At 44.8% G+C, this 27,878-nt stretch overlaps 1 protein-coding gene across 1 annotated transcript in view; it reads right to left on the bottom strand.

The window, feature by feature from the left end:
- Nucleotides 1–27,878, bottom strand: part of TMEM132D (transmembrane protein 132D) — an 825,236-nt gene that overhangs the window by 626,364 nt on the left and 170,994 nt on the right. Inside the window, exon 2 of the mRNA XM_003937096.4 lies at nt 435–1,323. Coding sequence (XP_003937145.1) covers nt 435–1,323 — 889 coding nt within the window. The remainder of the gene's footprint in view (nt 1–434; nt 1,324–27,878) is intronic.

The raw sequence follows: 27,878 nt of genomic DNA, 5'->3' as shown, positions 1-27,878 counted from the left end.
TCTGGAATAGATTTCAGTTGGCAAAACCGCGTTCCCTATCCTTTCTGACAACTGTTGCAATTTCATTTGCCGTCTCATTTCAGCTGTGAGGCATCTAACTCTCCAATTCTGAAATGGCTTCTCGGATAGCATTAGCATTGCGAAAACTTGCTGAGAATACCCCAAACTAAGGCAAAAGGCATAACATCAGCAGCCCCGCGGCTGCCCCGTCGATGGCCTGGAAAATCTGTTAATACAAATATTCTCACAACGGAATTGCCAGCCCGGAAAGATCAGACAGGTCTCTGGATTTCCCATTGCAGGTGGGGTTTGTAAAGACGGTAAGGCTGGCTCTCCTCTGGTGAGCGATAACACAGCTCTTCTGGTCAAATAGTTTCTCGAAAACACCAGCTGATGGGCAAGCGGGTACAGACAGACACTGGGAAAGCACTTACCTCAAGGTGAAGCGATCTTCAGTGGCATTTCTGGAGATGGAAACGGGGAACGTCAGCACATCTCCCTGCCTGACCGTCTTTGGTGTGTAGTGGACGGCCACGCTGCTGTCCAGGCGCAGCTCTCTCAGGGAAGGTTTCCTGTGCGTCTGGTACAGGAAGATGCTCCCAATCCTCTGCAAGGGGGGGCCGGCGTCGTCGAGGTCACTGTGGCCTGTCCGAATCCCGTTGCTTTTCCTCGCCTCTTCCCTGACACAGTCCCCTCTCTCACCCCCTGGGTGCACGGTGTAGTAGAGCTCCACAGGGGTCCCCTCCGGCTGGTCCACGGGCCTCCTCCTCCCGGCCACCGCCGTCGGGGCGCTGAACCAGCTGGACAGGAGCTCCAGCTCGGCCACACACAGCCCCAGGTCCCCCTGCAGCCGGCAGCTGCCCCGCACCTCTCTGGTCTCTCGGAAGGCAAAGACCCTCAGGCACGGCAGCTTGTCCCCGGCGCTGCGGTCGTCCCAGTCCCTGCCCACCACGTGGAACAGAACCTGCACTTTGGGGCGGCTCAGGTACACTTGATCCCGCAGGATGTGGGCTTTCAGTTTCCAGTTAAGAGAAAATTTGTTGGTGAATCCAAATGGGTTGGAAGGTAGCATTAAATCCTGGGGTACCACCTGCTCGATGGAGAAAGGCCCGTAGCTGGCATTTAGAACAGGCAGCCTCTTGGATTTGTAAATCAGAAATGACTCCACCCGGGACTGCAGGCTGGAGTTCCTCATGATATCCTGGTTGGCCTCCTTCAGGAAGAAGGAGACGTCGGCGTTGTTGATGTGGTAGGTCACGGGGAGGTAGGTGGGCAGCAAGGAAAACCTCTGGATGCTCTCAAGGATCCCTCGACCTTCCGTCACTGTCAGGAGGGAAGTGGAGCGCAGCTGTTAGTGATGCTGAGGTCCTGTTACCAGTATTTCAGACATCTGCGTGCCCCTTCAAAACAGGTGACCCTGCCTTCATGCCAATCATGCAATTCCTTACCCAAAACCCCTCCTCGGATCAACTTGTTTCATAGTAATATGTTTGTTTTTAAAAGAAATAAACGCCACCGACGTAGGTAGAAAACCAGTATCATTTAACCCACAAAGAAGTTGAACATGCAAATAAATACGATTCAAATACAATTTTAAAATTTCAACTGGTGGTCATGGTGCTTTTATGGGATTATTGTAAAGACTTGCTCTTTTTTCATAAAAGGAGAGATGAGCAAGTATTAGAAAGCTGCCACAAACACACCAGCACCCACATCAGCTGCCACAAGCACACCTGCACCCACGAAAGCTGCCACAAACACACCAGCACCCACAAAAGCTGCCACAAACACACCTGCACCCACAAAAGCTGCCACAAGTACACCTGCACCCACGAAAGCTGCCACAAGCACACCTGCACCCACAAAAGCTGCCACAAGCACACCTGCACCCACAAAAGCTGCCACAAACACACCAGCACCCACAAAAGCTGCCACAAGCACACCTGCACCCACGAAAGCTGCCACAAGCACACCTGCCCCCACAAAAGTGGCCACAAGCACAGCAGCACCCACGAAAGCTGCCACAAGCACACCTGCACCCACAAAAGCTGCCACAAGCACCCCTGCCCCCACAAAAGCTGCCACAAGCACAGCAGCACCCACGAAAGCTGCCACAAACACACCAGCACCCACAAAAGCTGCCACAAACACATCAGCACCCACGAAAGTGGCCACAAACACCAGCACCCACAAAAGCTGCTGCAAGCACACCAGAACCCAAAAAAGCAAGCATACCAGCACCCACGAAAGCTGCCACAAGCACACCAGCACCCATGAAAGCTGCCACAAGCACAGCAGCACCCACAAAAGCTGCCACAAACACACCAGCACCCACAAAAGCTGCCACAAGCACACCAGCACCCACTGCCACACACACCAGCACACGCAAAAACTGCCACAAACACACCAGCACCCACAAAAGCTGCCACAAGCACACCAGAACCCAAAAAAGCAAGCATACCAGCACCCACGAAAGCTGCCACAAACACACCAGCACCCATGAAAGCTGCCACAAGCACACCAGCACCCACTGCCACAAACACACAAGCACCCACGAAAGCTGCCACAAACACCAGCACCTACGAAAGTTGTCACAAACACACCAGCACCCATGAAAGCTGCCATAAACACACCAGCACCCACAAAAGCTGCCAAAAACACGCCAGCACCCACGAAAGCTGCCACAAACACACCAGCACCCACGGAGACGCACCTTCCCAGTGACAACACAGGCTGAGACTGGAAACAAGAATAACTTTCTCAACACGTGGACCGATGCACGTCCACATCCCACCTGATGTTCTTTCACGTTTTCATATACACATGTTGCATTTAAGGACATGTCCAATGGGAAATGGTCACAGACTTGGGGCAAAAATAAATTCAGACAAGCAATCATAAATCACACGGACAGTGTACATCCCTCCCTTGGAGTTAAGCTGAGAGATGCCAAGAAAAGACCTTGGAAGGATATATTGGGAGGGGCCCTCCAGAAACAGATGAGATGGTGTGACCACAGCACCAGCGTGTCAGGGCCAAGCATATAAAGCACATACTCCCAGTCATCTGTGCAACACTGGACCCTAAAACTTAGGAAGCAGGCGTGGCCCCCTCACTTCCACCCCAGCCACATCCTGCGGACACGACGCTGTCACCAAGGAATGAAAATCACTGCTCATTTTCCCGCACTGAACTCATCTCTCCCTCAGGGGGAGGAAAATCCAAAATGTGATTTTACAGGTGGCCTTACATTCTGTAAGAAAAATGCAGGCAGAAGAATTCATAATCCAAAGAACCAATTTAAGGAGTTTTCGACATGGAAACTCTTGGCTCCGAGAACACTGACTTTCTAGGCAAAGCTCCACAGTTAGGCTGCAGCCCTTCTCTTCGGTCACCGTGTAATTATCTTTGATTACTCGGACACTCATTGTGTCATCTTTCTCAGAGGCCCACGGGAACACACAATCCGAAGCATGATGCCCACCCAAATCAGGACCCCTCTTGGGAGTTGTCTGCAGCAGCTGAGAGAGCACAGAGCTCAGAGGCAGGGGTCCTGCTCCTGGCCTTGTGAGACCATAAGCGGGTCCCTGACCCTCATTGCTTCTCATGGAGCCATCAGAGGGAGCTGATTGGAGCACTGTAGCCTCAGCCCAGCTGTGACACCGCAGGGTGTCAAGCTGCATCCAATTTAACTTTTAGACAAGAAGTTCAATGCGTGCATTCCATTTGAGTTTACAGAAAGCTCTGGATGAAAAAAATCTCCCCATTCAGTGGCATTACCAAACTCAGAGTAGTCTGAGCTTCAATTTAAACAATCACAGCTTGTCTTGGATGGAACCATTTGAGACTGCTTATAAGCGGGAACAGTCTGCACCCACCCAAATGACAATTTCCTAGGGTTCAATGTCATAAATAGGGATTTTTGTTTTCAAAAATCAAAATATCATAGATATAAAAAGGGACTCCATGCCTTAAAAAGATTACATGTTTCAACTTTATGGAAATCATTCCTAATTTATATTTTCTCTAAACTTGTATTTTCACATGTGAGTTACAGTAAAACAAAGAAGTGGGAGAGAATTTTAATCCCCTCTCCGGGTACCCCTCCCCAGTGGCCCAGCCACATTTCTGTGACCTCTCTGGCTGCATTCTAAAAGTCATTTTTCTGGGATCCTTTCCTTGACTGTACGATTCTGGGTTATGTTCTCCAGCTGTTTTTTCAGTAGCACCCCCAACTTCCTTTATCGAAAAACATTATGCTTTGCTGTAGTTCTCTATGCACTCCAGGGTGTGATATGCCAGGGGGCAGAAATGACACGCAGGGCTTTTTCTCCACCGTATTCATAGTCTTCAACAGAGTGCCTGGTAAACACCAGGTACTCAATAAATATTCGATAAACACATGAATGAATGACTCAACAAGTGGATTATGCTTTTTACATTACAAAGAGCAGATTCTGCTTTTACATTAGGATGTTATTCACTATCCTTTTCACCTCCATCACTGTAAGCAGAATTCTGGATTACTTTTTTTTTTTTTTGAGCCAGAGTCTTGCTCTGTCACCCAGGCTGGAGTGCATCTCGGCTCACTGCAACCTCCGCCTCCCGGGTTCAAGCGATTCTCCTGCCTCAGCTTTTCATGTAGCTGAGACTACAGGCGCCTACCACCATGCGCGGCTGATTTTTATATTTTTAGTAGAGACAGGGCTTTGCCATGTTGGCCAGGCTGGTCTTGAACTCCTGACATCAAGTGATCCACCTGCCTCGGCCTCCCAAAGTGCTGGGATTACAGGCGTGAGTCACAGTGCCCGGCCAGAATCTTGGGTCCCCTTATCCCATGAAGAGCTCCATATAATCCTGGTGATATGGGACTAAAGAAGATGGGCCTCTCTGTGCAACGAGACTCCTATAAGAACCACATCGATGACACAGCGTCCACTATTGTTGAAAACACATCTTGGCACCACTCAGAACTAGTGCCTTGAGCGGCCTCAGCTCTCTCTTGTCATTCATGCTAGAAACAGCCAAAACCAGACAACCAAATCACAGATGGTTACGCGTTAATGCCAGACACCAAGGCTCCATGAACTTCCCTGTTGAACATCTGACCCCAACTACTTAAGGATGCAAAACTTAATTGTGCAACTAATTACACATCCCAAGGGCAACGACACAGGGTCCACTGATTTCATTCAGGAAAGCAATAAGGCAATCCGGGGTCACTGTGAACAGCACTCGAAGGGAAGTAACTTCTTAGCTTCATTCCACAAATGGTCTATGCGTCGTTTTGCCTGGTATCCGACCTAAATGCTTATGGATTAAAATTACTCCACCTTGACCTGAAGCTAGTGTTACTTCTTTTCTTTTCTTAAATAATACTACAAAAATAATGGCAGTTATGTTCCACAATGCACAGAATGAACCAAGTCACACTCGTTATCCTCCCATCCTTGCAGGAGTGCTTACCATCACTGAAGGACTCCGATCTTCTTTAACATAAAAATTAGCAAAGTGTTACATAACAAAGAGGCTATACACAGAAAACCACAGTTAATAATTCACTAAGGAAAAAATGACTTTTTAATTGGGTGCCATGGCTGTAATACTTATTTGAGGGAGAGTGACATGTTCACATCTTGAAGCAACTGAGTGGCCTGGGAAAAGTTTCATATTAATTTCAACCCTTTTGAAAGAATCAGTTTTCCCTTGAATAATATATTTTTTTTAAATATGGGAAAGAAGGCAATTTGAGCACCAGACTCTCTATTTTCCCCTATGTGGACCTAAAGGCAATAACTAATAGAATATGGTAATAGGCCAAAAAAAAATCTATATCCGTGCTGAAAATTAGGTACAGGCTGCATGCCATGAACTGCAAGAATTAACGGGGAGTCACCAGGGACTCGAATACCTCACACAGGAAACAGAATGATTAGGACTCCCAGGTAAAACACACACACCTAATTATGTTTTGATTTCCAGTGAACAGAAATATTACATAGGGGCACCCTTATAATTAAAAATAAATGTTTAAAAATGGTGTTTCTCTGAAATTCAAATGTAACTTGGCATCTTGTGGTTTCATTTTCCAAATCCAGCAATCTTCAGCATGGTATTGCCGTAGAAAGAGAAGAGTTGTCAGCTGCGTAGATCCCTGCAAGATCCCTGCTATCCATGCAGCTGACAACTGATGTCTACCACGATATTTGTAAGAGCAAAGGCCATGGGTCACATAGGTGCTCCCGCCCCTGACAGTATTCCCAAGGCTGGGAGTCCAGCTCTACCATCAGCTGAATCAAGAGACCCAAGCGTAGGGGTGGCTGGGCCGCACAGAAAGCCCTAAAGCATCAGGGCATGTTGCTGATGCTCCTCTTCGGTAACAGAGGCAGCAATGGGGGCAGGAGGTCTGACAGAGCCACCCTTTGCTCCTGATGAACCCAAACCTAAAACCACTTACAGGAAACCAGTGCCCATGCGGCCCCTCCACCCAGCTCATGGCAGACACCTTGTAGCAAGGAAGCTCCCCTACTGGGCATGTCAACACCCCAGTGCATCCTCACTGTCCCCTGGGGCTGTCAGACATGTCAACACTGGCCCCCGGGGCTGCCGGGTCATGGGGTAACATGCTATGCCAATGCAAAAAAGGCTGCCCTCAGTGAAGGATATGTAAATAAACAAAAACTAAAGGTGAACAGGGCCTACCCATAAAAGCTGCCAAGTAACAGAAGGAAACTCAGAAAGACATTCCAGAAGTAGAGGAATAACATACCTTTGAAGAGTATTTACCATAGAATATTGAAGTATCTTTTATACAAAATGACTTTTGAGTTCACAGACATCAGGAAAAGCAGAGCCTTTGTTGTTTTGTAATGAAATAAGACTGAGATGGAAGAAGATCCCGCAGCATTAAAAGTAAGGAATTTAAAACGGTTTCAGATGCAATAACACATTTAAAAAATGCAAAACATTGAACTGATCTTATGAGAAGGGGGGCTTTTGAAGCTTTCCCTACAGCTAAATAGAAAAGGCCAAGAAATGGAAATGATCAGTAAGAGCCTGTAACCACGTGAGACGCACATTAGATGTTCAATATTCAGATGATGGAGCTCCTAATGAAGACACCAGGAAAATGCAAAAGCAGCAGCATTAAAAGTCAAAAAAGAAAAGAAAACATTCCCGGGTTTATAGACATACACATATTCAAAGTAGATCATTATATTTCACTGATTCCAGAGAAAACTTGAAACACCACCTTTTAGATATTTCTTAAAGACATATTAACATCAAGAGTAAAAACATTCATTTAAAAGCATATTTTAAAAAAATGAAAATTCAGATTGGCTTCATTTGCATCCACTATACAAAATTAGATACTAAAAAACAGTGATAAACATTTACAGAAATATGATGAAGACTGTTCTAATTGAACAATTATTTACCCAGAGGATTTTTCTGGTAATTGAGAGGGCAACAGAAAGATACAAAAGTATACCGTTATCTACCGCTCTTGAAAAATCACTGAAGCATATTATCCAGGCCACCAGAAGGTTAATCAAAGTGTAGTACTCAAGAATAGGAAAATCTCGTTAGATGAGAAACAGATGAGCACCGAGAACATTGAGGTGTAGAATACATTCAGACAGAGAGTTTTGAATACAGGCAAAACCCCACAAACTGAAAATAGTAATTAAAAAGAATTCAGAATCCAAACACTGTAATTTAAAATTTATTTTTTATTTTTATTTTATTTATTTATTTTTTAATTGCATTTTAGGTTTTGGGGCACATGTGAAGAACATGCAGGATTGTTGCATAGGTACACACATGGCAACATGATTTGCTGCCTTCCTCCCCTTCACCTATATCTGGCATTTCTCCCCATGCTATCTCTCCTCGACTCCCCACCCCACGCTGTCCCTCCCCTATTTCCCCCCAACAGACCCCAGTGTGTGATGCTCCTCTCCCTGTGTCCATGTGTTCTCATTGTTCAACACCGACCTATGAGTGAAAACATGCAGTGTTTGATTTTGTGTTCTTGTAATTTAAAATTTATAAATTTAAAAACGCCAATAGACCTAGGGAACAAAAAAAAGTTAAAGTGGACTAAATTTGTATCTTCATGAGAGACAGCAGTCGATATGGCTTTGTTTTTGTCAATGGTAACCAAATAAAGATATGTCCAACTATACTTTTCTGATAACTTAAATTTTGGCTTTTATACTTATAGATTAGTGGTAAGAACTGAGGAGAGAGAAAAGAAACAATTTACTCAGTAATCTATTGAATACACATGTAAAAAAATAGAAAACAAAATATAACAGAAAAACAAATTTATTAGTTATGATATTATATGTAAGTGGCTTAGATTCTCCCATTAAAAGATTAAGACTCTCAAGCTGGCTCAAAAGTTGCAAGTAAAAAAAGGTAAGCTCTGAACTATCTCTAAGATAACTCAAATAAGTTGACTGAGATATTTTAAAAATAAATAAACAAAAAATACAGGTATAGATATTCTTTAGAGAAAGAAAAACTGGGGTCACAACTTTAAAACAAAAAAAAAGTAAAATTCAAGATAAAAATAAGTAATTGAATTAAAGGTTTTAATTTTAATAAAAGATTCCCAGTGCATACATTGTTGTAGATATTTTATGCAGACATATATAGCCCCCAAATTAATGTAACAAAAACTCTTAAAATTACAAGTAGAAATTGATAGTAATGAAAATTTGCTTAAATGTTTTACATACCTCCTTTTCCAGTCTCTGACGTATGAAGTATAGAAAAGTAAATAATGATATGAAGATATAAATAACTAATGCTATTCTAATCTCTATGGAGAATACACTCACATATAGTGTTCATGGAACCTTTCCATAAACTAATCATATATAAGTCCACAAGGAAATAATAATATTACAGAAATAGTTTAAATTATATTCATGATTGTATACACTAAAATATAAATTAATAACAACAGCAAAACAGAAATATTGCTATCTACTTGGAAAGAGAAACCCAACTGCTTAACAGTTCTTGGATCAAAATGGAAATAAAACATTCCATTATACTATGTTTACAAGCTACTAATGATGGTAATACTACAAATTCAAACATACGTGAAGCAGCTAAAGACGTAGTCAAAAACAAATTCATAATCTCCAATAGTCATTATTAAACAGTGAAATTGATAAACAATGAAACTGTTAAACTAAACACACAAAAGGAGAAACCCAAGACAAAATGTAAATGAAGATCTCTAAAGAAACATTGATAAAAACAAAGGAAGAAAAGTAATAATGCAAAACAACAAAATTAAGAATTAAATCAAAGAAATGCTGCATTAGGAAAAATATATATAATATTATAGAATATATGTATAATATAATATACTATAACATATCATAATATATAACAATATTATATATGTATATATAATAATACATGTATATATAACATACAATATATATGTACATCTCTATATATAGGTAAGTGTTAAAAATGAAAAAATCATGCATTTATGGTAATAGATTGTTAAATATGAACAAATTATGCATTTATATAGTCTTTCATGCAAAAATGTCCATAAAATAAAAAGAAGGGAAAGAAAAAGCTTGTGTAATTCTAGAAAGCAAGTAAAAGTTGAAATCCAAAGATTCATAAGAAATTCTAAAAGACATACAGCAGACAGAATACATCGGCCCCATAGAGGGGCTGTTTGGTAACTCTATTATCAATTTTTCTACAGAATCTCTTATTTTTGTCTGCTTTGTCAGTTTCTGAGGGGGGGAAAAAGTGTTGAAATTGTCCCCAATACAAAAGGTAAGTTTCTCGTATTTCAAACGTTGACTCCTGTGTTGTCACTATGCTGGACAGCATGCACATTATCTTCACCACTATATTTTCTTTGTGTAGTTTCTCTCCAGTTTTTAAAAAACGTTCCTTTTGTCTTTTTAAATCCCTTTAACTTTGAATTGCACTATTTCTTCTGAGATGAAGCGAGTTACCCCTTCTGCTTTTCCGTTTTTTCTTTTTTGTTCTTTTCGTTTTTGGCCTTTCTGACAATTTCTTACTATATTTTGTCATTTTTATTTTCATGTATTCTGTGTAACTTCTCTTTCATGTCAGTATCTAAACAGCTATCGATTGTGTACCTTTGCTTTATTCCTAAGTTTAGAGTGATTTCTGCTATCTTATTCAACACTTTAAATTTATCACAAATTTGTGTTGTTAGTTTTTCAAATTTTTTTCTCTCTGGTTGGGTTGATTGAGTTTTACATATTCTTTGTTTTCTTTCTTGTGGTTGTAAATGCTGCATTAGTTATTTTTTTTGCATGGAAAATATGCAATCAAATTGGCTAATGAATAAACAGAAAATATACAAATTTGGAAAGACCTAATATTCTTAGAAGAATGTTCTGGAATTCCTATTCAATAAGTCCAAATAAAGAACTTTGACCTTACTCTACTCATCTCCCTTGAAATTCATGGAAAACAACAGCATCTTTCATGGAGAAAAACCAGTCCTCAATAAAACAAGAATGTGGACCAAAACCCAAAATCGCAAAGAATATCCAACTTCAGGTGAATTGAGCAGCCTTCCTCAAGAGTTGGTTCCAAAGACCTGGAACCAACACAAATGTCCAGGGTAAGGGGCTCCTTCCAGACAAGATGGGTCCAAATGTGCTCAGAAAGACAAAATCCAGTGGTGGGACAGATGCCCCACAAAATGCTGAGGCCCGGGACCCTGCCTGGCCTCAGTGAGAGGACCAGAGGTGAGGAGAGGCAGGGACTGAGAAGGAACCGTCCGCAGCAGACGGCAGCACAGAGAGACCTTCCATGAGCCACCCCAAGTCCTGTGAGCTCCAGACTGAGAGGTATGCCTCTAGGAACTTGAGTAGGAGGTGTTCAGGACCACAGACCACATTCAAGTTCCCACTCATCTTGGCACACTTCCCTTCCTCCTTCCAAGCCCCACCCAAAGATTAACCATAAACGGTCAGACCTATTACCTTCCACCCAACACCCAGCCCATTCTCCGCTGACGACCTGCACTTCATTGAGAAGGCAGAATCCACCAAAAGGAACTCTTATCTTCCTTTTCCTAAATCTACCATCTACTTACAAACTTCACTCTTTGCCTCTTATGATAAAGTCTGTTTCTTTTAAAGATCAACCCTTAATTAAGTTCCTACCATTTGTCCCCTATCAAACTTCTGCATGTTCTATTGCCCAGGCTGGGGTGCAGTGGCACAATCACAGCTCACTGCAGCCCTGGCCTCCTGGGCCCAAGCAATCCTCCCATGTCAGCCTCACAGGTAGCTGAGACTACACGTGCACACCACCAGACTCAACTGATTATTTTTGTTTTTTATAGAAACAGAGTCTCTCTGTTGCCAAGGCTGGTCTCAATCTCCTGGGTTCAAGCAATTCTCCCACACTGGCCTCCCAAAGTGCTGGAATTACACACATGAGCCATTATGCTTGGCTCGCCTACCATTTATACACACACTCACACACACATACAGAAAGAGATATCTCCCTATTCAAACACACACACACATGCACACACCATTACACACATATAGGTATGTATATACTTTTATAAAGAGATATGTATACAGAGATGTTGGTGGGAGTGTAAATTAGTTAAACCATTGTGGAAGACAGTGTGGCAATTCCTCAAAGACCTAGAAATAGAAATTCCATTTGACCCAGCAATCCCATTACTGGAGTTATATCCAGAGGATTATAAATCATTCTACTATAAGGACACATGCACAAGAATGTTCGCTGCAGCACTGTTTACAATAGCAAAGACTTGGAACCAACCCACATGTCCATCGATGATAGACTGGAGACTGGACAGGGAAAATGTGGCACACATACACCATGGAATACTACGCAGCCATAAAATATGATGAGTGTCCTTTGTAGGGACATGGATGAACCTGGAAACCATCATTCTCAGCAAACTGACACAAGAACAGAAAATCAAACACCACATGTTCTCACTCATAGGCGGGTGTTGAACAATGAAAACACATGGACACAGGGAGGGGAGCATCACACACTGGTATCTGTTGGGGGGAAATAGGGGAGGGACATCAGGGGATAGGGAGTTGGGGAGAGATAGCATGGGGAGAAATGCCAGATATAGGTGAAGGGGAGGAAGGCAGCAAATCACACTGCCATGTGTGTACCTATGCAACAATCTTGCATGTTCTTCGCATGTACCCCAAACCTAAAATGCAATTTAAAAAAAGAGACACGTATATAGTGAGATGTGTGCATTTATGTCAGTGATGACAAATTGCTCTTTGCAAATATATATGTATGTGTGTATGCACACATGCAAGTCACTCTATGGTCACTATGCCAGGCAGAATGTCTATCTATTTTGGGAAATATCTTCCCTAAAATATCCAAGTCCCAATTACTAAAACCTGTGACTATGTTATCTACATAGGTCAAAGGGACTTGGCACATGAAATTAGGTTAAACATTTTGAGATGTGGAGATTGTCCTGGTGATACGGTTTAACTGTGTCCCCACCCAAATCCCACCTTGAATCGTAGCTCCCACCATCCCCATGTGTTGTTGGAGGGACCTGGTGGGAGGTGATTGAATCATGGGGGCGGGTGTTTTCCATGCTGTTCTCATGACAGTGAATAAGTCTCACAAGATCTGATGGCTTTATACCTGTTTCCCTGCACAGGTTCTCTTCTCTCTTGTCCACCACCATAGGAGACAAGACTTCCACCTTCCACCATGACTGTGAGGCCTCCCCAGCCACGTGGAACTGTGAGTCCATTAATCCTTCTTTGTTATTTAATAAATGACCCAGTCTCAGATATGTTAAAATGGACTAATACACTAGGACTACCTGGGTAGGCCAGATTTGTAATCACAGGGTCCTTATGGAAAGGTGTCAATGAGTCAGACAGGTGAGGTGATGATGCTGCCTGTTGGTTTTGAGGATGGAGGAAGGGGCCATGGGCCAAGGAATATAGACGTCCTCTAGAAACCACAGAAGGCAGGCAAACTCTTCCCCCTGAAGCCTGTAGAAGGAATGCCACCCTGAGGATCAACTTTAAACTCCTGGCCTTATTCAATTTCTGTTTTAATAATTGGAAGTGTCATTTCTGATATTTTATTTTGTGTTCTTCCTTTTGCAGATAAGGAAACAACGTCAAAAGGATTAACAACTCAACCAAGTTTGCACAATTAGTAAGTGCCTGTGCTGGGACTGGACCATGGGTCTAAACCTCTAGTGTGTAAGAGCTGGTACACGTAGACACACACAAGCTGACTCTGTGAATCTCCTTTCAGCTCCGTGTTCAGTGACTTCAGGTGTGTAAGCTCCAAATCAGCGACGCAACGCATTGACTTGCACACGCTGGCCTTACTTCACCGCTGAAACACTTAAATGTGTGGTTTTAGAGATTTCAGCAGGGATTCTGTCTACATTTTCATATCTTGAGTGATACAAGACAGTGGCATTTTATCACAGCTCCTAAAAGGTACACGGTGACTAAGAGCGTAGGGACCAGGGCAGCACCCCTCTGCAGAGACCTTCGTGGGAGAAGCTCTCCAGTGCACAGAATAATTTGTTATAGGGTGCATTTTGGAGACCATGAAGTTATCTTAAAAGCAAGACACATTTCTGTCTTTACCTATGCATGGTGTCATTCCCAATGCAGATATTTGTGCCAGATGCAGTGCTGAGGCAGGGCAAATGAAATTCAACAGGAAGAGCCTGATCGTCACCCTCAAGAAGCTGGCATTAGAATGAGGGGGACCGATTACCTATCAGCAAAGAAATAAATACCTGTCATATAATTTCATAAAACTGTAAGTGTGAAATTAAACTGTAAGGACCAGGTGCAATGGCTCATGCCTGTAATTCCAGCACTTTGGGAGGCCGAGGCTGGCAGATCACTTGAGGTCAGGCGTTCGAGACCAGCCTGGTCAACATGGTGAAACTCCATCTGTGTTAAAATCACAAAAATTAGCTGGACATGGTGGCATGCACCTGCAATCCCAGCTAGTCAGGAGGCTGAGGCAGGAGAATCACTAGAACCCAGGAGGCGGAGGTTGTAGCAAGCCGTGGCACTAGTGCACTCCAGCCTGAGGAGAGAGCAAGACCCCATCTCAAAAACAGAAAAAAGAAAAAGAAAACAGGGTCAGAGAATACAAAGTTATCTAGCCAATCAAATGAGTTGAAGACCAATTTGAGACAAGGAAAGGGGAGTGAAACGTTCCCATACATGCTAATCCTATTTAGCCTTGGTGAGTCCTTACCCTTCCCCAGCTAAATACAAAGCCTGGAAATTTCAGCGGAAACCCAGACACCCTCCGTGAAGGATTCTCAACCTCAGCACCACTGAAGACCAGCCTCGGTTGTGGGGGCGTCCTGTCCCTTGCTGAATGTTTATCACCCCCCCGACCTCTGCCTCAGTACCACCAGCTGCCACCCCCAGCCCAGCCGTCACAACCACAAGTGTCTCCAGACCTTGCCAAGTGTCCCTTCCAGATAGAGACTCAGGTAAGCACAACGCACCCATTTAACTAGGAATTTCAGAATAAAAAACGAACACTTTGTAGTGTGTGTCCCCAGTATTCCATGGAACATTATTTTTTATCTGAAAATCACATTTTACAGGACATCCTGTATTTTTATTTGCTACATCTGGCAATCCAACTTAGGGAGCAGAACTACTCCGGTTGAGAGCTGGTGCTTCAGCTTCAGGGTTGAGGAGACAGCACACGCCTAGATGGTGCATCATGGGTACTGCATGGAAAAACCACATCAAATGTGCCAACTATGCAGATTAGACAGGGAGCAATTGTATCAGAACTTCCAGAGCAAGTGAGTGTGGAAGACCCACTCAAAGGAGACTGTGGGGACCAGGCGCTATTACACCGGACTCTCGGGATAGAAATAAAAGTCATGCCAAGCTCATCGTGATATATTTTCTCCTTACAAAACTGACCAAGAGTTTTTCAATGGCAATGACCCACACAGGTGTGAGTTTCTTAACAGCAATACTCTTAGATGGAACTCAAGAAGGATCACGGTCGGGGCCAGATTTCTGGGAGATGATTTGACAATACCTGAAAGAGGCTTGAAATTTCCTGTCTCTCTGCCCCATTCATTGTCTAAGAATTTATTCTGAGGAAATACAGGAATACTCCGAAAAATATAGAAGAATGTTCAGTGCAGTGCCAGCCACAAAGCTGAAACATCAGCTACAAACTATCCAAAGAAAGGATACTTAACCATTTATTAGAATAGGCAAGGAAATGAGCTACAATGTTTGTCTTATGAGACTAAGAAACTCTGTGCCGCCTCCTCCTAGCTCCCACCTTCTCCACGGATTCCAAATGTCTTTGCCTTGCACCATGGAAGTGAAAGCAGACGTTCCCCAGGAAGGCATCTCGGAATGTGGGGTTCACCGGAGAGCACCTCCCTTCTCCTGACTCCTGGCTTTTCAGTACCCTGTCTGCCTGCAAAGCTCTCTAATGCCTTTTTGCGTGTTTTTTCTTGCTGTTGTTGTATTCTTCAGCTTTTCTACTTGTTCTCAGTAGGAGGTTTGACCTAGTGGCCTGAAGCAGATATCACATAAATTTTCACTGACCGAAAAAAAAAAAAGAGGATGTTTAGATTTTAACACAAAAATGTATATCATACTTCTTTAAAGTAAACCTTTTTTATGTACTCCTAAGAGGCTGAGCTATGATACAAAAATTGTAATCTCTCAGAATTTTTACTTTATACTCATTGAAAATGTATTTTAAAAGCATTTACGTACAGAAGTGCTGAAAACATAAACATTTATGACCAGCCATCGCAAATGAACTGAATCCCAAGTAATTTCAGAACAAAAGAAATGTGAAGACTCCATCAATTTTAAGGCACAGTCTAACTTCAGAGATAACAGCTATGAAAAGAAAGTCTCAGAATCAATGAAATGTGCACAGTATATCCACGTAAAGGAGAAACTGGAACCGAGTCTGGTGAGGAGAGTGCAGGTTGGACGCAGAGCACTGACTTTATTTTGTCTGCAGCCTAATGATGTGTAAGCCCCGCCCCGCCCTCCCCTCCACCAGGCGCTCAGTATGCAGTGAAAGAACTTCATTCAGCAGCTTTGTATTAAAACTAGTAGAGTGTTTCATCTCATAATTTTTTAAATGACTCATATTAATGTTTAATTGTTTAGGGATTTAACAGCTTAAAGGAATTCACAAAACAACTTGTTTTCCTTCCCCATTTTCTGAGGGCAAAGTCATTTTGAGGGGTGCCATCCACCTCTCATAGTTCCTGAAGGAATGTAAAAGAGGGAGAAAGGAAGGGGGAGGAGGAGGAGGAAGAGCAGGGGCAGAGGACACACAGGGACAAACCACACAACAGAAATGACACCAAGCTGCCAGCTTCCCAGGCGAAGTTCACCTGGAGGTCCAAGGCAGACTCAGCATCAGGGAAAGGTCAGAGGTGCGTATCGTTTCACGGGTGGTTCAGGGGAGAGTTTATTTACCAGGAGGGAATTAAGGGAAAAAAAATCTGTGCTTCAGTGAGAAACAATTGCACACCTTACTAGGCCTTTCCATTCTTATTCCATGGGAGTTTTTCTTTTCTTTTTTGGAGGGGGACAGAATCTTGCTCTGTCACCCAGGCTGGAGTGCAGTGGGGTGATCTCGGCTCCCCGCAACCTCCAGCTCCCAGGTTCAAGCAATTCTCCTGCCTCAGCCTCCCGAGTAACTGGGTTTACAGGTACCTGCCACCACGCCTGGCTAATTTTTTGTATTTTTAGTAGAGACCGGGTTTCACGGTGGTAGCCAGTATGGTCTCGATCTCCTGACCTCGTGATTTGCTCATCTTGGCCTCCCAAAGTGCTGGGATTACAGGCGTGAGCCACCGCACAGCCTGTATGGGAGTTATTTTAAGACACTGTAGATAACTGATACTAATTCAAAATGATTACTGTCTATAGTCACTCAGATAACTTCCACTGGGTACCGGGATAACCTGCCCTCTGCTAAAAACCTTGGTTTGGGGTCAGCATGCACACGTGCAATTCAGCGTTCCTTTACTCCACGGAAATCAGCGCCTCTTTGACTTTTCCTTTGAAAAGGGTGTAACATCTGCCTGATGTCCTCAATTAATGAGTTAAATAAAAATTTTCACATATGCTTATTTGTATCTATATGAGATTCATAATTTTACCCTTTTGTGAAAATCATCTTTTAGCAAAGAGGAAAGGGAGACGCTCGTGGCATCTTCAAGTGTCTGAGCCTGTGAGGTGTGGCTGTCAGAGCCTCACTCAGCCCTCTCCTGCCAGGCACGTCTGCACCTCCCTGAATTACCGGGACACACCAGGGACCTGCAGTTAAGGCCACACATTGTCATGCAGAAGGGTCATGAGGCCAGCGACTGCAAGAGGCTGCAGATGATGAACCTAAATAAAGTCCTTCTCTAAAAAACTGGACCAGTAGGTGTCCAGGTAGAAAGTGGTAGTTAAATCTCACTTTTTGCTATGCGTCATCCTGAGGTTTCCTAATTCCAGACAAAGGCAGCTTCTGGGGTAAATTCCAGAACTGCTTTTCTATTCCGAGTAGCTTCAGAGTTGCAGTCTGCAGTGCGTGGTTTGAGTGCCATTTTAAAGAGATGAAACATGGACAGAAGGAAGACAATGCCACTTGGGAAATGGCCCGATCTCCTGGGTGAAAGGGAGTCCCCCAGGAGCCATGGGCCCTCTCAGGCTCATGCTCTGGCTTAGTTCCCTGGAAAGGCCTACAAGGTTCTCATCACCCAACTGCGTGTAGTAAGGGCTTCAGAAGTCAAGGGAGCCCTAGGGAACCCCTGTGAAGGTCAGGGCGGCTCTCTCTGAACAAGCAGTTAAATAGAGCATGCATCTCTTTGGAAACCAAGGCTGAGCTACAAGGTGCACTTAATTTAGTTCGGAAATTTGAATCACCTAAATGAATCCTCACATAATTGACCAAATTTCCTGAATGGTGTGGTAGATAGAATAATGATCCCTCAAAGATGTCCACGTCCTAATCCCAGGAACCTGCGAGTGAGTTACCTTGCATGGCAAAGGGCACTTTGCAGAGGAAACATAAAACAAGAGGAATATCCTGGATTATCTAGGTGGGTGCAGTGTAATCTGCAAGGGTCATTACAAGTGGAAGGGGAGGTAGGAGTGGAGCTGGGACCCACAAGGCTGAAAGATAAAAGGGTGCTGAGTTAAACCACCCAGTTTGTGGTGATTTGCTACAAAACCAATCGAAAACTAACCTAGATGACAACTGAAAAATGAAGAGCATGCCCATCTTCACAGTCACAGGAATTTGGGGGGTCGGGGAGGGAGACATTAAGCATCTGCAGGTGGAAAAGCTGCCTGCAAACGCTGAGGTCACATTGATTACACATAAATGCCCTTGGCCGGGTGCCATAGCTCAAGCCTGTAATCCCAGCACTTTGGGAGGCCAAGGTGGGTGGATCACAAAGCCAGGAGTTCGAGATCAGCCTGGCCAACATATAAAACCCCGTCGCTACTAAAAATACAAAAATTAGCCAGGCATGGTGGCAGATGCCTGGAGTCCCAGCTACTCAGGAGGCTGATGCAGGAGTATTGCTTGAACCAGGAGGCAGAGGTTGCAGTGAGACAAGACTGTGCCACTGCACTCCAGAGTGCCTGTCTAAAAAAGAGAAAGAAAAACGAAATAAGCATCCTTGTTTCCAGGCCAGTGCAGTCTCATGGCAGCCAGCACAGCTCACTGACGGGAATGTAGACTGGCCTCAGCTCCACCAGCACAAGGCACACTTAGGTCATTCACAACCTGGACAGCTGTACATGACAGCCCTAGGTGAGAAGCATACCCGTCTTAATCAAGGAAGGCCATTCCTCTCCGTACAGATGAAGATATTTAATCTGCATTCTAAAAAGAAGGGTGTGTTTGCTTCTTAGGTGATGGGACATCGTCATTCTGTACTTCCCAGCTGATTGCCCTGCAGCCCTCTTGATATTTGCACAGGAGTTCTTTATGTTTCTCTAAAACTCTACACTCAAGTTACACAGAAATGACATCTCAAGTATTTCATAAGTGTTGCTTTCATTTGCCTTTTTTTCTTGGTTAAAACTGGCAGAAAATCTAAATCTAAGCAATTTAAATGTATTTAGTAAAATAAATTTTAGATTTTATTTAATAAAATTAACAAAATAGTTAACATTTAATAAAATATCTAATATATTTAATAAAATAATATTTTGATAAAATATTTAATACATATTTCCATATGGGAAACACCTGCATATTCCTCAAGGCCCACAGAAATGCGTCCTGTGGGATTCAAGGTCTCCCTGGAAAAATAAACCATTTTCAAAATTTTAATTTTTATTAAATTAGAATATTTAATATATTTAATCAAATTAAATATTTGACAAATTTTTAGATTTTACCAAAATCTAAGAGACCCAGACGTATCAAAACTTGGGATCCAGGAGGTCCGGCGGTGCCGTCTCCTGTGGCTGTTTCCTTCAAGATCAATGGATTTCTTTTGAGGGTGGCTCGCTCCCGCCTGGGACCCCGAACAGCTCCAGGCTGATCCCCCACCCCTGCTAAGGACAAGTCCTGGGGAAATGAAACCTTCTCTCCCTTTATAGATTAAGCTCTGGGGGCTGATGATCATTAGCCCAGCTGGGTCGTGCGCTCATCATTCAGCCGACTGCAGTGCTCAGGGAGCTGGAATGGGCTAGCTGGCCAGGCTGGGTCACCCAGGCAGGGTCGTACACCCACCTGACCCTGGGGATAGACTCGGTCTCACCCATGTCCCTAGACTGAAGGGGAGGGAAGGGCAAAGGGGGCTCCCCAGAGGACATGGAGGAAACAGCTGGTGCCCAACAAAACATTCCTGTCTGCTGCCCATGTTACCGTGAAAGCTTTCTTCCCAGTGAAAGGAAATAAAACCTTTATGGGCCAGTTGTCCTTATTTTATTCTTTCTGATGTGGCTTCACACTTTTGGATTTTGGTCTTTTTTGAAAATAGGTTTACTTATGAAGTTCTCTTATGGAGAAAGCGGGGAGGAAAAGGAAGAAAGTCATATTTACTGTGTTTTTGCAAATGTCAGACACTTTGATTGATGATGTTATTCAATGCTCAGCATAACACTGTGGTGTTTTATTATCCTCATTTTATAGGTTAAAAAAATGATACCCCAGCACAACCATTTGCTGATTTTCCCTCTTGCTAGCCCTGTAGCTTAGGCAAATCATTTAATCACTTTTATCCTCAATTTTTTTCATTGATAATATGCAGATAACACAGTAGCTGCCTCACACAGCTGTTGAAAGAATTATATGAGTTATTCCATGTGATGAGCAATATATTTTAGTTAGTATATTATTAATATTTTCAGAAATGATCCTCTATCTTTATAAGAAAGCCACCCAAGGGCTGGGCATGGTGGCTCATGCCTGTAATCCCAGCACTTTCGGGAGCCAAGGCAGGCAGATCGCTTGAGCCCAGGAGTTTGAGACCAGCTTGGGAAACATGGTGAGACCTCCTCTCTACAAAAAAAAAAAAAAAAAAAAAAGCTGGGCGTGGTGGCACATACTTGTAGTGCCAGCCACTTGGGAGGCTGAGTGGGAGAATTGCTTGAGCCCAGGAGGTGGAGGTTGCCGTGAGCAGAGATTGCACCACCGTGCCACTACAGCCTGGGTGACAGAATGAAACCCTGTCTCAAAAAAAGAAGAAAACAAAAACCCGAAACAAGCAACAAACAAACAACAACAACAACAAAAACACCCACCCGAAGCTACCTGCATACTCTAACTGTAACCTAGAAAATAAAGAGGGGAAAATGATTACATCCGGTTCAGCTCAATAATACAGAAATACATTTCCTTGAATGGAAAAACATCTTATAGAATCTAAGCACAACAGAAATAGAGGCATACTGTGATTGTGCAGCACAGTAACAAAATAATTTATCTTTCAGTAGCTCCTTTCTATAAAGTTCTGAATTCACATGAGCGACAGATGCAGGAAAACCCTAATTGTTTATTTTTCCAGTGAGACATTGGATCACAAGTGGGCCTCCAGAAATACCCAGTTGTTTCCTACATGGAGAGCACTTCTGTGGGTACTGAATTCCACAGATGTCAGGTAGCTGAGCTACTTTGAAAATGAGTCAGTAAATTATTTATTCCACCACAAGGTACTGTTTCAGAGCCTTCAGTTCCACAGTGAAGTATTTGCTTTAACAGTAACCATCATCACTTTAAACTTTTGATTAAATGTTATGCCTCTCTGTGACAAGTTTATTTCACCCTGACAAAGGAAATATCTGGTTCTGAGCTTCTGAGAGTCTCTTAAAAATAGGGCTTCTGTGGCTTGTTTGTTTACTGACTTCCTCAAAGCTATTTAACGGTTGGAATTTGCCATTCAAATTTTATAATGAGTGATCTGGGTGCCTTATTCCACTTTAAAATAAAAATCTCAAATAGGCCATTAAAGACTCAGGATCAAGAATACAGTACACATTCCAATAGAAGGAAGTCTTGGGGTTGCCCTAAATGTGGAATGGATTCATGTCAGACATGCAGTACATTATTTAAGACGTGGTGTTAATAGAACCTTGCACACATGAATGGTGTCTTTCCATGGTGTCAGGCTAATTACCACAAAGTTCCAAATTAAAATAGAGTATTGGAGTGACTCAGCAACCTTCCTAGTAACTCACACGGATGGAACAAAAAATGTGTTATTCTTACACACTCTACCTTTCAATCATCACACAAGAAATTCACACAGGGGCAGAACATTCCCATTCTGATTGATTCCTAAATATTCAAAACTTGCACTCACTCACTTGAGGATTCTAGAACCTGCCCAGTATCTCTTGGTTGGAGCACCTTCTTCAGTAAAAAATGAGCATAAGTAACGCCACCAATTTGGCAATGTCTTAGAAAGTGGAAAAATTCTTCTGACTGAATTACTTTCAAAGGCAGCCAGTTCATCATTTTGTGAACATGCAGATACAAAGGTTACCCTTGCTTGCTCCAAAATGACAACGATGCTGTGGCTGTGCCATCTAGGGAGACGCTGGCACACTCTGGTTTACAGAAAGAGGGCTGCAGGTGCCTCCTACATTAGACCTCCATTCCAGACACACCTCACCAGTCAACCTCCCTGAGTTTCTGCCAGCAAGGAACAAAGAATCTGCTTAACAGAGCACTGTGATGCATTCTCACTTCTAGATCTGGGAGTTCACAGAGGTAATAATCAACACATCAATAATCAACAATCATGAATCACCTATAAATCAATAACCAACTCATCGACCAGAGATGAACTAAGCCTGGCCTCCCAGCCTGGGGAAGGCAGTCTACCCAGCTAAAGGAGGTGGAAAGGCATTCTGCACCACAGGCCCTGCCCTCCAGGAGCTGACAGTCCAGTCATGGCTTCAGAGGGGAGGTATCACTGCAGGGAAAGATGGGGCCGCATCTGTGTGGGGAGGAAGCACAGGTGCAGAGGAGTCCCCTGAGGACATGGCATCTGAGCTGGACATTGACATTCAGTTAGCACATGAATGGGCACTGGGGAGGTATTTTTGAGGGGGGTGAGTAAAGGGGTAGAATTCGGGACATGGGGCCATCAGGGAAAGTGGGCACGTGTGTCTTCATCCCACTTGTACCACTGCAAAGGATAGACACTTGTGACTTCAGGAGGCTGGCCTGGCGTTTCCTCTCATCACCAAGTCATCAGGTCCATGCCCAGGACTGCCTGTCCACCATAGAATGCAACCACAAGAGGGTCCTATCTGGATGTGCTTTGTGCGGAATCTTACAGGACACAAAAGAAGGGTGGGATGCCTTAATGGTGTCTAGCCCTTGGTGCCCAGAAATACCCACACTGTTGTGATACAAACAAGAACCTAATTATGGTCCTGCCCAGAAAAGGAAGGGTTCACCCATGCTAGCAGGTCTTTGAAACTGGCTCCTGGGGTCCCGGGGAAGGGCCGGTGGGCAGAGGCTGTGCTGCTGATGCCCCTAGGGGAGCAGGCTCTCCGAGCCCGGCCTCTCCCTGAGCCTTCCCGTGGATCTCCTCCAAAAACCTGGGGTCCAGGACTGCCCACTGGCAGGCTTCAATGGCCGATGACCATGGGGGCACCCTGACCCCTGCGCATCCCGCTTGTACGAACCCTCAGAACAAGGTCCCCGGGGTATCACCAATGGGCCCAATCCCAGAGAACCGACAGCAGCGCGTTCACCCCATCACAGAGCACGTCTGGCCGGCCAGCCTCCCAGGGGGCTCTCCTGCCATTGCTGGCCCGGCGACCACACCTCTTCTGCCGAAGGTGTAAAGCTTACTTCTCAGATGAGGGTCCCAGGAAACCCAATCTTCTTAATTCATCTATAACCACCACTTAATCGCCCATGGAAATTTGAGTCCTGCAGCATGGAGGGAACTTCATTTCAGTTGTTTTTCAGCCCCCCGTGCCACCGCTGCAGCCAGCTCCACGGCGGGCGTTTTGGTGGTGGATGGCCCGTGAGCCCGCGTGATGAGAACCCACTTAGGTCCCATGCTGCTTTTCCTGTGACTACTCTGATCAGTTTTCCCCTCTCCCATATCAATAAGCCATTAGCTTCCTAACTCCGCCTTTCCAATGAGAAACTGGGGGATCCCCGAAGCGCAGGCTGCAGCAGACCCACAATGTGGTCAGAATCCGTCCAGGTGGGGCCGAGGGAGCCACTGGCTCATGGCTGTGCCTCCAGTAAAAAAATGCCGACTGCCTGTCACTCTTCCCCCAGCTGGTGCCGCATCAACCTAGGCCTGCTGCAACCCCCCACCACATCGGTGTGAAACTCCCGAGGCTTTTCCAAATCCACCCCCAGCACTGGAAGTCTAAGATGCGAGAGGGCAAAGAACACCCAGCGTCTTCTTGGAGGTTGGGGAAAGGCCTAGTCCCCCGTTTCTGAACTGGGATACTGGACACCAGAACACACACAGCTCAGCTGCTTCTTCCAGTTGTGTGGGATGTAACTGGCTTCTGTCCAGGCTCAGTCGGTCTTTCTCAATGTCAAACCTGCTGGGTCCCCAGGGTGAGGACTGGCTCTGCAAATCACAGTCCCTCTGGAGAACTGGGGTGATGACCATATTCCTGGTTGTTTTCATCGATCCTGGCTTTTTCCTTTTTTTTTTTTTTTTTTGAGATGAGGTCTTGCTCTGTCACCCAGGCTGGAGTGTGGTGGTGTGATCTCAGCTCACTGCAACCTCCGCCCCTGACATTCAAGAGATTCTCCTGCCTCAGACTCCTGAGTAGCTGAGACTATAGGCATGTGCCACTATGTCCAGCTAATGTGTTTGTATTTTTGGCAGAGTTTGGGTTTCACCACGTTGGCCAGGCTGGCCTCGAACTCCTGACCTCAAGTGAGCCGCCCACCTCAGCCTCCCAAAGTGCTGGAATTACACTGTGCCCAGCCCATCCTGGTTTATTTCCAGTGACCCTCTGAGCCAGGTAAGTGAGAATAATTTAAGTGGTCTGTGGAAACAGCTTAACGTGGACTGTTAGGAAAAAAAAAAAATCCCTTTTCAATTACCTTTTCATCACTTTGTTTAAGTCTAGGAGAATGTTACAGTTTTGTGCTAATATGTTTTTAATGCTTCGCTGACATTTGCTAATCTTTCATTTAACAGAAGATGGAGAAGCTTGGCATTTTGTCTAGACAATAGCAGCCAGCTCTTTAGCACCAGCTCTGAGCTCCTGGACTGGTTTTCGGTGTCTGTGTTGGCTGCTCTGTCCATCCGTGCCCTGCTCTGCAGCCAGGAAGCCATCCTCCATTAACGCATCATGCAGGCCCTTTGCTGTCCGGGTTCTGTTTGGGTTTGGCCAGTGAGAGGAACCAGCAGGCTGCCATAGGACTAGAGGTCAAAGAGGCCAGGTATTTCTCTCCCTTGAGGTTTTGGCCACTTGCAGACCCCGGTACTCTCAGCTGCTGTCACCAGCCCTTCCTCCATGGCTCTGTCCTCACCGGGGTCTGTGGCACGGCTCCCTGACCTTGTCCCCACCTTTGCTCACGGGGCTGATAACAGCCCCCCTTGTTGCTGGTCTCTGGATACCTCACAATTCTTCTTATCTTCTTTACTCCTGTCAACATTTCATCTCTCACTCGTAGTCCTTTCATTGAAGCTGCGGTCAGTCCTGTCTGTGCCAGCAGCCAGCACAATGGAGTTGGCATCCCTTGGATGACAAAGGTGGACAGAGACACAAAATATGATGTGGTTTTCCTTTTCCAAGTGTGCCGAGCAGCATAACGCTTGCCCTCCACCACCAAGATGTTTATATGCTCACGAATTCCAGAACCCGTGACTATGTCACTCACACTCACCCCTTAAACAGAACCTGAATTGTTGATCCAATTATGTTAAGGAGTACAAGACAGGGGAGATTCCTCTGTATTATCCGGATGGGTCCAATAGAATCACCAGGGTCTTTATAAGAAGGAGACAGGAAAGTCAGAGGCAGAGGCAGAGATGCAACACTTGGGTAAAAGACAAAGTTGACATGACTACGCCCGAGACAGTGGGGGCTTCATCAGCCTGGGTTCCTGAATATCTCTGTGGAGCGACCATGATTAGATATGCATTATTAGCAGGCAACATGGCTTTACATTTACTGTGTTGTAAAGGTGCAAGTATCCTTTAATAAGCTTGTTACAGTTAAAAAGTCAAGTTCAGGGCCAAGCGCGGTGGCTCAAGCCTGTAATCCCAGCACTTTGGGAGGCCGAGGCGGGTGGATCACGAGGTCGAGAGATCAAGACCATCCTGGTCAACATGTGAAACCCCGTCTCTACTAAAAATACAAAAAAAAAAAAAACTAGCTGGGCGTGGTGGCGTGTGCCTGTAATCCCAGCTACTTAGGAGGCTGAGGCAGGAGAATTGCCTGAACCCAGGAGGCGGAGGTTGCGGTGAGCCAAGATCGGGCCATTGCACTCCAGCCTGGGTAACAAGAGTGAAATTCCGTCTCAAAAAAAAAAAAGTCAAGTTCAGGAAACAAATAAACAATGGAACAAGGAGCCTGTCATTCAATATGTATTGGTACATGCCTACAGGTTGTTTATCAACAAGCCTGCTATCTGGAAACAAAGACTAAAAAATAAAAGCCCACCCATTTGTAGCATTTTCCCATTTCTGTGGTGTAAATATCCTCACCGTGACTTGTTCCAGTCAATCCTGGTGATGCCACTGAACTTGGATTTGGCAGGAAAGGCACACAGTTGGCTCTCACGCCAGGATAAGCTGGCCCCAGCCCACGTATTAAGTGCTAGGTGTTGGGAATATAGCAGTGAGCAAACACGGCCCTCACCTTCATGGGGCTTACACTGCAAAGAAGGTGTTAGAAGTAAAATAGTTTTACAGTGTACATACGTGTACCAATGTATGCATAAACACATACACACATGCACACATAGCAGGCAACAGTTAGAGTGGAAAGGACACGATGTGGGGAGATACAGAGAAATGGAGAACCACTGTCTTATTTCCAATGGGTAAGGCAGGCACCTGGCAGAAAATGAACACAGCGGACCAGAGACTGCTCTCCTTGAAAAGGCTCCTTGCAAGGTTGGCCCTTGGCTGGCCTCTGGGAACCCGGCTGGTGAGTGGTTTTCTACGTTAACAGAAAACTTTCCCTAAATGATAAGAGTGGTTTTCAGTGTATGTGGGCTTTTTGCCCAATACTTTCTATGCAGATGCCAGTCCAGACACGCGCTTTCCTTCTCAGGGTCTGGAATTTCGGTACTTGCCAGGTAGAGGGCAGGCATGTTACCGGTCCCTAGTATAAGCTTTGGGTGCTGAGCCTCTGACAAGCTTCCCTGATAGACAGCACTTCACAGGTGTTGTCTCAAGTCATTGCTGGAGGAATTAAAGGCCTCCGTGTGGCTCCATGGGAAGAGACTCTTGGGAGCTTGGGCCTGGCTTCCCCTGGATCCCCGCATGCACTTTTCCCCCTCGCTAACTGCGCTGAAATCCTCTCACTGGAATAAATCACAGCCAGGAGTACAGCCCGGCGGGTCCTTCCAATGAATCCCCAGAGCTTGGGGTGGACTCGGGACCTTGGACACAGCGTCTCTGAGGAGGTAGCATTTGAAAGGAGACCTGGATGAAGCTAGGAGGTCGCCGTGCCAACGCTGCAGGAGGTGCCTTCGGGTGGGGGGAACAGCAAAAGCAAAGGCTCAGAGGCGGTAGCAGCCTCAGCTCTTGGAAGGCATGGTAAAAAGACGATGCGTGTGGAGGGGAAAGAAAAGGGGGAGATAGGGTCAGAAACATAGCCATGGGCCAGGTCACAATGACCCACATGTCTTTGCCTATTTCCTACAAAACTCATGTTGAATTTTGTGGCAGCAGTAAGAGGTGGGCCCTTTAAGGCCCACATGTGGATCATGGTAGACACTGGACTTTAATCTACGTGTGATTACAGAGCCAGAGGGTGAAGGGATCGAATTTATGACTTGAAAGCCTGTCCTGCTGCCATGTGCAGGACGGTAGATAGAGGGGTGAGGGTAAAGTGGGGAGCCCCGTTAGAAGACAACTGCAGTAACGAATCCAAGTGAGTGCTACCAGTAGCATGAGTTAGCCTGCAGCCGTGGGGGTGATAAGTCACCAAATGTAGCAAATTCATAGAAGCAGACCTAAGAATCTCTCTTAGCTGCTGTACTTGGCTAAGAACAGGCGTTCTGTTTCTAGCTCTGACCCTGGACAGCAGCATCCCTGTCTATCAAATGGGAGGCATGAGCTAAAGCAGGATGCTCAACTGTGGCTGCATGCTGGACACCTAGAAAGAAATACTAGTGCCTCTCCACCTCAGTGTGGA

Source organism: Saimiri boliviensis, chromosome 7 (genome assembly GCF_048565385.1).
Source record: "Saimiri boliviensis isolate mSaiBol1 chromosome 7, mSaiBol1.pri, whole genome shotgun sequence".
NCBI lineage: Eukaryota > Metazoa > Chordata > Mammalia > Primates > Cebidae > Saimiri > Saimiri boliviensis.
The sequence above is the reverse complement of the archived record's forward strand: the minus strand, read 5'-3'. Positions and strand labels throughout refer to the sequence as shown.